At 41.1% G+C, this 12,680-nt stretch overlaps 1 protein-coding gene across 13 annotated transcripts in view; it reads left to right on the top strand.

Annotated features, from left to right (window-relative positions):
• The first annotated feature begins 371 nt into the window (after positions 1 to 371).
• The window catches only part of LOC103480087 (calcium/calmodulin-dependent protein kinase type II delta 1 chain), a 108,831-nt gene continuing 96,522 nt past the window's right edge, over positions 372 to 12,680 (top strand). For 7 of the 13 annotated variants that reach the window (XM_017310420.1, XM_017310419.1, XM_008434857.2 and 4 more), the window contains exons 1-2: positions 1,701 to 2,051; positions 5,042 to 5,136. In XM_017310420.1, the coding sequence (XP_017165909.1) occupies positions 1,990 to 2,051; positions 5,042 to 5,136 (157 nt within the window). In that variant the 5' untranslated portion in view covers positions 1,701 to 1,989. Of the gene's footprint in view, positions 473 to 1,699; positions 2,052 to 5,041; positions 5,137 to 12,680 lie in introns of those variants that run through there. The other 6 variants (XM_017310418.1, XM_008434852.2, XM_008434855.2 and 3 more) reach the window with 4 other exon arrangements.

The raw sequence follows: 12,680 nt of genomic DNA, 5'->3' as shown, positions 1-12,680 counted from the left end.
GAGCAGAGTGGGGAGATTATCAGCTTCTGTAGACTCTCAATATGCAAATGACTGCACTTATGTTTTTTCTTTTGAACACTGTGGCTGCATTTTGGAGTAAAAATGCAGCCACAAATCCAGTCTTTCGGACTATGGGAAAAAAGGTTTTTCTACCTTGGCTCCCGGAGTTAGCCGTGGCTGTAAACTGTTTACTACTAACTGTTAAAGTCGTGGCTCCGCCTGACCCCGTAGTGATCGACTCCCTGCAGCTACGCAGCGCCGCTATTCCCCTGCTTGGATCTCTGAGTAGTTGCCTCTCAGACTACCAGGATCTCATCGTTCTCTCAGTCTCTGATACTCTTTGTCTGTTGCTAATAAAACTGATCGATCAGCCATTGTTACCATGGAAATCCTCACTGCGCCGCGGATTCCGGCTGCGGGTTTTTCTTCTTAGTCTTCCTGCTGATATCATCAACCCATGTTCATTCTTCAGGTAATCCTTTATATACAGAGCAGAAACCGCTAAGATAAAAACTAATTACGAAGTGAATGCTACCAGTCGAAATGTGCATTAATTTCGCGATCTTACTGCTTTTGCAGCTGCTCCGTTCGAGCAGCTTCTCCGTTCCGCTTCTCTTTCATGGTTACTTGCGCAACTTTACTTCGTTTCTCAGCAACAAAATACAGCCCATCGTCATTTATTGAAGATTTTACATTTCCAAAAACCCCACTAATCTAATGTTTCGTTTCGTTTTGTACGTTTGGAAGCTCATTCCCTCTCATATAATCAGAAAAACCGGGGAATGGTGGCGCTTTTGACATTTTCTCTGACATTCAGAAAAATATGGTTTACTAATTTTAGCATAACTCCGGTTATACTTGGTCTATTAACACCATTTAAAAACTGGTGTGTAGTTTATAATGTGCACTTTAAGCTCAAGTTGAAAGTGAGACTGAGGGAGGCGGAGTCTTGCTACGACGTTAAAAAGAGCTATAAGGCTATGGACCCTAACGGATCGATACTCGCGAATGAAAAATCGATACTTTCTGAGGGCGGAAAATGTCGATATATATCGCCAAATCGATTTATTTATACAGCCCTAAGCTGAACACAGACAACATCAGTAGACTACAGGCTACTTGTTAACAAGCTTAACGTGCTATATTGGTATTAGCTAGTCATCTTTTAGCTAACATTACCTGCATCCAACTGCTTTACTCAACTCAAGTCGGTTAGTTTGGGGGGGAACTGCAAAGTTCTTTGCGTTTTGCTGGTTTGCTGCCAAGTTTCAGCTCCTGCGTAGCTGTGCTCAGCAGCAGCAGGTCTCCGCCGCTGTCCCACAGGTGTAAACCCAGCGTGAGCGTCTCAGGGTTCATGTTGCGCAACCTGTTTTTGCGCTTGCAAAACAGGTTGCGACGTGTTAACAACGGATTAAACAGTTAACTGCTGAAAATAGTGACAGAGGACACAGATATGGGAAGTGGGGAAGCCCCTAGTGTATCAAAGTGACATAGGAATAACAGAGAGTTGGCCATTCTAAGGCAAAAACAACAAACAGCTTCCAGTCCGGGGGCGGGGGGGCAGGGGGGGCATGGCTGATTCTGTGGGCGGGCAATGTCCCCAATGCCCGCCCATGCCGCCGGGCCTGGTCCTATTGCAGCTCTGAGTATCAATGTTCTTCCGTGTGTGCTTTTATTTTGCTGGGTCAGTACCGGATATGGGGAGGTGTGTGAGTGAGTCTTGACTGTGTTGAACGGATCCAAAGTGTCAGCGCAGAAACAGCCACAACAGCAGGTCGCTTCGTCCCTGTGAAAGCCGGGGGGGGCGGGGGGTCCACGAACCTGGAACTGGGAGTAGAGATTGCGCCGCAACTCATTCAACCTAATTGTATTTCTTGTCTTTTCTTTGGCGGCGGCGGTTCCGAAATAGGACCAGGTGACATACAGGACGCGGAGGGGAAAGACTCCCAGAGTATTAGGACAGCTTTCAGTTTCCCCGCTCACTTCAACATGGCTTCAACCACCTGCACCAGGTTCACTGATGAGTACCAACTGTACGAGGAGCTGGGAAAGTAAGTTGTGTTCATTATTTTGGGTGGTACAGTACAGAGTTCTACCGGAACCACCTACAGAAGCAGGACGCCTCGCTAAATCTCGGTTTAGAGTCTCTTAAGGTGTTGGGGACACTCCTAACTCGGCTCTATTCTAGTTCACGTAATCAGAGAAGGACTTTTGAATCTGACGTTTCTGTTCCGATTCTGGAACGTGAACATGTTGGAGCTGTGAACGAGTTGAGCTGAAAACTCGCCTCCTGACCTGTTTGCGGCCACTCAGGTGTTTGGATCAGGACAGACCTGGAGGCTGGTTCTCCAACCTCTGCCCTTTGCATCAGAAGCTCCTTTTGCCTGGGGTCAGAGGTCACTTTCTAAGGAACTGCTTATTGTTTCGCTTTGTCTTCAGAATTGCGATTCAGTATGTTTGGAATTCACAATGAAAATTAATATATGAACAGGATAGAAGTTTGAAAGTTTAACTCGCAAAGTGCACCTAAAAAATACTTTTGTATGTTATTTTATCCTGCTGTCACACTAACTTTGTCAGAACTGCTTCCCAAACTGCTGCAGGCTTGTGAGGCTAGAGACTCAATTCAGTTTAGAGAGGTCCAGAAATTCTTATTTGAAATTCTTATATTATAATAGTTGGTAGAGCTGTTGCCTTGCAGCAAGAAGGTTCTGGGTTCGATTCCCGGCCCCGGTCTTTCTGCATGGTGTTGGCATGTTTTCCCTGTGCATGGTGGGTTTTCTCCGGGTTCTCCGGTTTCCTCCCACAGTCCAAAAACATGACTGTCAGATTAATCTCTAAATTCTCCCTAGATGTGTGTGTGACAGTTTGTCCTGTCTGTCTCTGTGTTGCCCTGGCAAACAGGGTGAACCCCGCCTCTTGTCCGGGACGTTCGCTGGAGTTAGGCACCTCGCTAGGGACAAGGGTGTACAGAATAATAATGGAAGATGATGGGACAAGGGATAAAATATGGTAGTTTACCGGCCAAAACGGGAGACGGTATGCAGACAACTGAACAAGACACCGAGCACAACTTCCATCTTCACGAAATGCAAACAAAAATGGAGTTGCATCAGATTTTAGTGTTTGTAGCTTGAAGCAGTGGTGGTCCTGGTTTTTCCACCCTTCCCACCCTAAGGGCGTGCCCCTTAAACACATAAGACATTCCCAACAAAGTAGTTGATGGAGGGTGGGGGGCCCTGGACGCTTGCCCATGTCACCCATATTAGAAACCTCCACTTCCACAAAGCATCTCTCCTGCTAGCGATAGAACCACATGTTTGTTTTTGGTTATATTTGCCCAAAATGCCCTGATCTATAGTCCACTTGGCCTGTGGGAGGCTTGGGATTCACAGGTCTAAAGTGCACCAGAATTTACTTTGGGTTTGTAGGCGGACCAGAACTTGCTTTTTTGGTCAGAGTTGCAGATTTCTGCCCAGGTCCCTCTTGAAAATGAGATCTAGATCTCCATGGTTAAATAAAGGGGAAAAAAGAGAGTTTGACTATGCATTCACACCTCCTGCCTCATTTTAGGCAAATAAGCTTGAGTTGCAGATTAAACACAGCTGGTGTGATGCACCCCAATATTATGGTGATTATATTAGGGCTGAAACGATTCGAGTACCTTAAAATTCCTCGAGAAAAATTGACCTGCCTCGAAACTTTGTTATATTATGTTTTATTATTTAGAGCATTGTGTTCCAGCCGAGACTTTATTTGTGCTCTCACTTCCGCCTGAGTTGTTGACAAAAGCTAAGTGTTGCAGCATAATGTCCAGGTTTCAAGTTGGGCCTGGGAGGATTTTACTGATTCATGATAATGTCTGGGTTTTTGTTGTTTTTCGCGGGATCAATAAACATCCTTAAAATGACGGGAGCGATGCTTGGAGTACTTGTCCTCTAGGAGCTGCTGGTTCAGAGCGCGGCAGGATTATTTATACAGGTGAGCAGATAGACTGAACACTGCGGGCGGCTGTGCTAATGCATAGCTTTACTGAAAATACCGGAAAATAAATTTCATATCATCCCAGTCGCAACCAATGGGTGGCAAAGAATTTAGTATCCACAGATTTTAGCTATTTGAGGGCAACTATGGTTTCTAACCACCGTGAATACCGGGGGTTCAATATATCACGGAAAATAAGGTTTTAGAAAGTTGTAAGCAGCATATATGTTTAGGGCTGCGCAACATATAATCCAGGGCTGTTGTAAATGAATATTTTAGTAATCAAATAATCTATCGATTATTCTTACAATTAATCGGGTAATTGGATAAAAAAGTCAAAACATTGGTAAATCTAACATAACAGCTGTATTGCCATCATATATCAGTCCAATTTTTTACATTTCAACTTCTCTAACAACTTTTCTGTAGTTTAGAAAATTAACTTGTAACAATAAAAGCTCACTTTGCAAGTTAATTATTTCTGCATATTTTAATAAAATCCCAAATATACTGTAATATGCACAGTGTTTTGGCCAATATCCATGTTTTTTTTAATTATTTTTGATCGCCACTCTTTGGGTTGCAGCCAATTGGACAAACCTGTATTGGCTGCTATGAAAATACCAGCTAATAGTGTTTGAAGTACATCTGCAACTTTGTGTTTTATTTATCTGACATGAGGTATATGAAAAAATCGTCGAAATCCACAAATACTGAACCGCAAACAGGCGCGAGTCCACTATATAATAGTAACCGGTCCAAGCCTACTTCACATTATTATTCGGTTGTCTAATTTCTTTGGGAATAATAAAGAATTATTTTTAATGAATATATTTTGAAATTGATTGGAATAAAACTTGCTACTTTATTGTACTGATGTAATCAGTGATTAATTAATATAATACAGTATTAACCCATCAGCGCTGAATGCAGTCTTTCAGGATCTCGTTTCCATAGAATTCCAGAAAACAAGGAAGCGCCTGTCCATGTGAGTTCAGAGCATGCAGCAAATGTTTGATCACACAACCTCTGACCAGCAACTCTTTGTGTCCTGCAGGGGAGCTTTCTCTGTTGTGAAGAGGTGCATGAAGATTTCCACAGGACATGAGTATGCTGCCAAAATCATCAACACCAAGAAGCTGTCTGCCCGGGGTAAGAAACTAGCATCTGAGGAGAAGTCCTCAGGCGCCGCGTCTCAGCGGGAAGACGTTTTAGCTGCGTCACCCCTCAGAACAACTTCCTCTTTGCAGCCACAGGCTTTCTCACGCCTCTGCAGCCTCATCATGTCTGTAGCAGCAGAAAGTCAATGCAGCTGCAGTCTAACCACAGCTCACTCCCTTCAGCTGTAAATTCACTTTTCTTTTCCTTTTTTAAACTTCCCCTGCCTTCATCCACAGCAACAGGTCGAGCTTTGTGTGACTCATTCTTCAAATAGTGTCTGACTCACGCAGATGCCAGCGGTAGCGGCTGGCAGAACAGTGGAGTGGTTTGTTTCTCTTGCAGTGAGCGTCTGTTCACACCATTTCCCTCTTTTTATTTTGATAATTAGGTGTGCAGCATGGGCACAGCTCCCTGCTGTCTGAGTGTTGCACTGCTGACTGATACCTGCTGCAGACCCTCACACAGAGAGGAACTGGCTCAGTGGGCACATGTTGGCTTTAGTGTGCAGAGTCTCAAAGGAGCAGGGGATATCCTCCCACCATTAGCAGCTGCATGACGAAGAGCAAAATATTTGATTCATGCGGCTGGGCTGAGAAGGGCTGAACCATCTCGTAGTAAACTTGGAGGGGAAATCTGATCTGTGCTGGTTGCCATGACTGTTTCCATCCATCTTGTGCTCCAATGGTTGGCTCGCTGAGCTGATGGTAGCTGATGGGGACAAGTTGGAGGAGCTGTGCAAGACCACCAGACCTGCTTTTGCAGTAATCTCGGGCGGTCTTAGAAACCTGGTTTGGGTCAGAACTGAGAACAGTTTGTGTTTTTCATTCTTTTCTGTAAAATGGATACAGTACAATGACTAAAAGCTGATGTTTTACCTCCCGCACTTGCTGTAGGTGGAGAAATGGAGAATCATGTAGCTTTTGCACAGATGAGCAATGTTGGATGTCAGAGCAAAATGTGTGCACTAACTTGTGGCTTTTTAGGGTGCATTCACACCAACCATGTTCAGTCCGTTTTAATCCAACTCGATTGTTGGCCTGGTATGAGGTGTGAATGCATAATCGCACTATCAAGTGGACCACAGGGTTTCCCCCAGAAAACTTGCTCAGTCTGGTGGTCGGGGCGCAGAGGGGGGTCTACCGTGTTTTTATATTAAAAGATGTTAAGTAGACAGAAAAAGTAACAGGAAAACATTGCTAGTAAAATGCAATTTAAACCCACAGTTAGACTGAAAAATAATAAATAAAAAAAAATTACAATTAAAATGAATATCAATTATTTGCACTTCTGTTTCATCCAAATTAAGTCAGTGGCTCCATCAGGCCCCCCAGGGCTTTAGGGACCCATAAATGCTAATATTTTAACACAGACCACAGATATATAAATGTAACATTTATTTATTGGAAATATCAATGCTGCTAAATTTGATTTAATGGTTTCAGCATACATAAAATAAAATATTTTGCATTGTTTAACTTTTAAATCTAAGATTTTAAGGAGCTGGCAAGTTTACTTTGTAAAAATTCAAAGAGCAATATTCATAAATTGTTTTCTTACAATAGCTGCAATCTGATGCTGTGAGTTAAATTTTTGAATTTCAGCTCTATTTGTTCAGAAATACAAATTAATAAACTGCAATTATAACTTATTGCTTTTTATGTTGACCAATTAAACTATTCCTCATCTTCTAGATTTCACTAAATCTAACGCAGAAGCTGATAGAGGTGCTGATGGTTTTAGTAGCAAAAGGGGCCCCTTAGACAAATTCTGCTTCAGGCCTCATACAGCCTTGGACCGGCACTGCATGATGACTTAAATCTCTCCCGGCTTTACATGCATAACCTTAACTTTTAGGAATAAATTTGCTCCGCTAGAGCAACGGAGACGCTTACAATCCAGTTTAAATTAATTAAAAAAAAAAAAGTTATTTTTTGGATTATTAATTTTTCTAATGACAAAAACAAGCAACGTTTGGACTGGCGAGGGGGCTAGTATAAAGACTGGCAGGCTGCCAGGCTTATAACACACTGGTTGTATCTTCAGTTGAAACGTTCCAATTGTCCCATCTCTTAAGAGGAGGAACAAAAGCTAAAAAAATGGTGAAATGGATCATTTGAGTCCGCCACTCAAATGGTGGACAAAAGCAGTAACATCGTGATTAAAAGTAATATGTTGGATTTAATTCAGCCTCGAGCTTCTGATGAACTAGTTCTGATTTCTGCTCCAGATGCGAACCAGGAGGACATTGTGAGGCTGTGCGTTCAGACCCAAGCAGGCGAAGTGCCCATAACTTAAGTGGAGTCGTTTATTTTATTATAAGTTATTGGGGCCACAGTTAGTGGTGTTTGTCACCACGGAGAAAAAGTTGTTTGTGTTCATCTGCTTTATGTGTGATGGAATCTGGATTTGTGTGCAGCTTGCTGAATGTTAATTAAACCGCATAAAAATTAAATGCAACTGAATAGCCTATGTCAATATCAATTTTAATTTGACGAGTAAAAATGGAATATGACGGGTTTTTGTGCTGTCAGTCAAAATGACAACGCAAAATGATCATCTAGCATCTCTGACTGTGATATGTAATTTTTTTTTCTTTCATATTTTTCTTCCAGCACTACATGACCAAAGTCAATAACCCATCTGGATCATTTGTCCTGCAAAAAACCCATCCCTGAAATCATTGGCAGTTTAAGTGAAACCCTGTCCAGATGTTGTGACTGTGGATCTTGTGTTCAGTGGCAAGACAGGCTGGCAGGAAGGGAAAACTAGGCCAGTGATTAACAGACAGTGATTCTTGGACTCAGTGGAGTGGAAATGATCACTTCACAAACCCACACTGATGTGGAAAAGCTTGCTCAGGTTTTAGGGGCAGCCATTCTGTCATTTCAACTTCTGGAAAATACCCGGGGCTCCAGCTGTACACGGTGCAATGCTCATTACCATGGAAACAGACAAAAAATGGAGAGCCAAATATAGTCTGTGGTGAAAGAATGAAGCTGAACTGTACTTTATTACTGCAGATGTTTGCACGTGTGGGGAGATCACTTTTCTAAAGGATGACCAGATTACATTCACAGTGTCAAATGGGCCTTTTTGGTCAAAGTTTATCTTGGGTAATGTGCAGTATGCTCACTGTACTGCACTGTTCACTCACAGAAAGCAGCCACCCTTGCAATCAAAGACTTGAAATAAGTTGTGTGTTGGAAGTCAGCCTGGCTGCTGCTGTCAGCAGCTCAATAAGCCACTTAACCATCACACTGCTAGGACCAGACATGAAGCAGGAGTCAAGATGGGATATCTGGTATCATACGAGCATGAATGTAAAACAAAGCAGAGCCATGAGCAGTTTGTACACAGAATTATCCAAATCTCCTCCCTCTGCTCCTGGCTGACACATAGGAAGTATCATTTGATTCCTACTGAGTTAGACCTTGTATGTTGCCTCCACAATAAAAGCAGAAGCATTGGCTTTCTTTCCATCCAATTATAATGGAAATGTTTAGGAAACTTTTGAAATATTGCTGAAAAAATAGAACTGAAATTAAGCATGTTTCCATCAACTGGCTTGGAGCGAGTCAACCAAGTTACGCAACTAAAACGTTACATCTGGATGTTTTAGGAGAATATTACAATATTCAAAAGAATATTCACTGAACTCCAATCCAGAATTGCACAGCATTCTGGGAGATGTAGGCATAGGAAAGACTTTTGCTGCTCACTTAAGCAAGGTTGGTGGCATCGACTAACTCACTCACTCTTTGGTTACCTGGCAACAACCTGAGTTTTCTCCACTGTGCCTCATAGTTGCTTAAAAATGAAAAAAATGTGGAGTGAAAATTGGATAAAACTGGAAACGTCACAGCACAGCTTTGACACCATTTTAGGTATTTAAAAGAAAAAAACAAATCCATAATCAATTTAACAATTATCTATATAAGCAATTATCGATATTGACCAATATGAAATGCTTATACTGTGATAAGTTTTTCAACCAAAACTAGCATTCCAACAGGCTCACAGCGAACTGACAATGGGTTTTAGTCAAATGAATTGCTCTTGTTCTTGGTGTTCTACTTGAATTTGACATTGAACTTAAGTATTAAAAGACATACCAAGTGAAGATGAAGAGCGTGTATTTGTGCCAAAAATAAATTCATGCTGAACTTCCATTTTTAGCATTGATGCACACCTGCTTGGAGCTTGCTGAAAAGATCTCGTTGGACCAATGCAAATCAGCACGACAAACAGAAATTAAGCAACTGTGTAAAAGAACAAGTGTCTGCCTAATTCATCTGCCTGCCTAATTTCCCATCAATCAGATGGTGAGAGTTATTATTCTTTCCCTTTAAAGAGTGCTATTTGTATCTGGTACAAAACTGTAGAGTCAGCAGAACAGTGGAGAACACAATGGGAGAGGTGGGTAATCCAAAACCTGTTCAAATGAGGAGTGCTGACTTTCTGGAGAACTTGTAACAAAACTCAAGACTGCTTTTTTTTCTATCTATGGAGCTTGGATGGAGTACAGATTACATGGCGTTCAATTTGGGAGGCAACAACTGCTGCAAACTGGGACTTTTAAAACAAATTTTGCTGCTTTATATTACAAAAAAATACCCACAATTTTCCAGTAGGTCAGGAAAGTGGGATTTGGGTGTGTGCTATGTGTGCATTCATATTTGCATTTGGTCGTTGCATGTAAGGATCTATCGTGATGGTGATTGACTACTTCCTCAACTAAACTGATGGCTCACAGCCTAACAGTCACAACCTTTCAATTACACCGTGTTCCAAATTATTATGCAAGTGATATTTTCTCTTAAATGGTCAATGCAAATGATGGTCAGTATAATTTTCAAGTCATGAACTATTACAGTATAAATCAAATTTTACTGAACAAACCTCCCAATGAGAACAGTATTTTTTCCAAAAATAAACTCAAACTGCACTGTTCTAAATTATTATTGCACAGCAGATTTTCTAAACATTTTATGGATTATAAAGAACTGCAAACGGTCACGCTTTGAAAATGCAGCATTAAGTGGTCACAGGTACTAAAATCAAAAGCTATTTCAATGTAAAACATCTTAACAGACCGAGTTGCATGTTAACATAGGACCTCTTCTTTGATATCACCTGCACAATTCTTACATCCATTGAACTTGTGAGTTTGTGGATAGTTTCTGATTTAATTTCTTTGCAGGATGTCGGAATACCTTCCCAGAGCTGCTGTTTGATATGAACTGCATCTTGATATGAACCCTTAGATCTTCTGCTTGAGGATATTCCAAAGGTTCTCAATAGGGTTGAGGTCAGAGGAGGGTGGTGACCACATCATGAGTTTCTCCCCTTTAATGCCCAATAAAAGGGGCACACAGGAATTCCTTGCAGCATTCCTGTGTCGTGCTGCAAGGAATAAGCCCCTAAAGACCCTTTAAAACCACAAAATAAAATCTCAATATGTTTCTAGAAAATTCTGGTGCTGACCTTTAAGTTTAAGTTATGATACTTCCAAAATATTCAATTCCTACATATTTATAGGTTGTAACATGAAAAAATCCCCCCAAAAATAAGTTTAAAGCAACTTAAATAATAATTTAAATAACACATGACTTGTATTGAAAACCACTGCAATAAATAAATATTTATGAGAAATTTTATTAGATGGAGTTACTTATTAAAACGTTTTATTTAGAGCCTCGCGTTTTTTAAAGGTGTAGCAGAGATTAGATTTGTGACTCTGAATCAAACTCATATCTTAGCAGCATTTTAATCTTAGTTTGACTTCTATGGGTCTCAACATGTTGTTTACTGAGAAAAATAATTTTATTAATTGCTACTTACTAGTTATTTTTGATGGTGCAACTTGAACAAAAATAACGTAAACCACATTTTACTGTAACTTTGCCGACCCCTCCAAAATTGCTCTTAAAAAATTCCCTGTTTATGGTCCCACCCAATAATGAGATGGGATCTACACCCTTGCCCATATATGCCCAGCATATTATAGGCCTGGTGGCCTATTGCAAGCGTCTTATGTTGCTCTGAGCGCTTCACTGGCGGAGCAGATTTAATCCTAAAAATATGTTTATTGAAGATAGGTGATAGGTATTTTTCTCGAACCTCCATTAAAAGAACCACAGATAATGTATATGAATTTTATGACCAAGCTTTTGCAAAAGGAGAAGACTCGGCAAACTGCTCCTCCAAGCCGTTCACTGAGCGTCTGAAGACCTTTGGTTACAGCTTGTCTTTTATTATCAAGCAGAAACATGGAGGATAGCTAAAGAAGACAGCAGAGACAAAATATTACTGAACACAGGCAGTTTCTAAGATAGGGAGTATTCCGGTTGATAAGAAGGCACCTGTAGAAACGTAATTTAAGGTCTGGGAAACACACAGTTAACTGTTTCACATGAAGACAAATGGGCAGATGGGGCCTCCAGGTCAGTTTATACAGACAGAAGGAAGAGAACACTTTAAATTGAACATTAGACTGAATATGAACTAAAGTAATAACAAAATGATAATACCAAAAAATCTCTAACAATAGGTTTAGTTTATGCAGTTAAAACTGGACCAATCACACCGCTGGCGCCTCTGCGGGTTGCCTCGCGTGCTGCAGTAGCTGGATTAAGTTTATCTTGGCGCGGATCGCGTGCGCCTCCTTTCATGGTCAGCCTGTGTCCATACAGGTCAGCCTGACCATACATATTTACATCAACCCCCTGTGAGGAATTATGATTCCTTCCAGAGTTTTTGATCAAGGTAGGAGTTTAAACACCACTCTGGTTAGCTCTGGTTGCGCAGCTCTACGTGAACTGCAGGAATAACTTGTAGACGCCCTTTCAGAGGTGCGTTGAGTGAGCGGGGAGAATGATATTTGTGATCAAAGAACTGCATCTTTGATCACAAATATGCAGTTTGTGCAGCTTTTCCATCTCAGCACGCTGCCCAGCGCCCGGCTCTGCCTGCGCTGATGAAGTATATCTGTGTTCCCGGTTGGCCGGTGTATTAGTTAATGAAGTAACTAGAGATGTGCCGATCAGGTTTTTTTTCTGCCGATACCGATCACCCATGAGGGCTGATCACCAATCACCGATCACATAATAATTTTTTTTTTTATCAAACACTACCGATTACATTATGTGGAAAAGGAACCATGAATTCACCTTAATTTAGACAAAAACTTGTTTTTAATAACTTTTTCCAAGAAGAAAACTAAACAAAACAGGAATTGTGTAAATTGTACTGCTATCAATAATACTATCTTTAACAGACTGAAAACATATGGAGGCTCTGAAGAGGCTAAATAATGCAAAGGGCCAAAATAAAACCTCTCAACATTGCCAAAAAAATTCAAGTATAAAACGTTACACTCAAAGGCAAATACAGGATCCATTACAATAAACAATCCTGAGTTACTGAATGAAAACTTCCTGATAGCATGGCGGCTAGCTGATTACTGCTAGTTCTGAGTGGCTGTTTCTGACTGAGCAGAGTAATTATGCAGAACAGGGAGGAGATCGATTATTTTT

This window comes from Poecilia reticulata, linkage group LG18 (genome assembly GCF_000633615.1).
Source record: "Poecilia reticulata strain Guanapo linkage group LG18, Guppy_female_1.0+MT, whole genome shotgun sequence".
NCBI lineage: Eukaryota > Metazoa > Chordata > Actinopteri > Cyprinodontiformes > Poeciliidae > Poecilia > Poecilia reticulata.
This window is presented reverse-complemented; position numbering and strand designations above follow the sequence as displayed.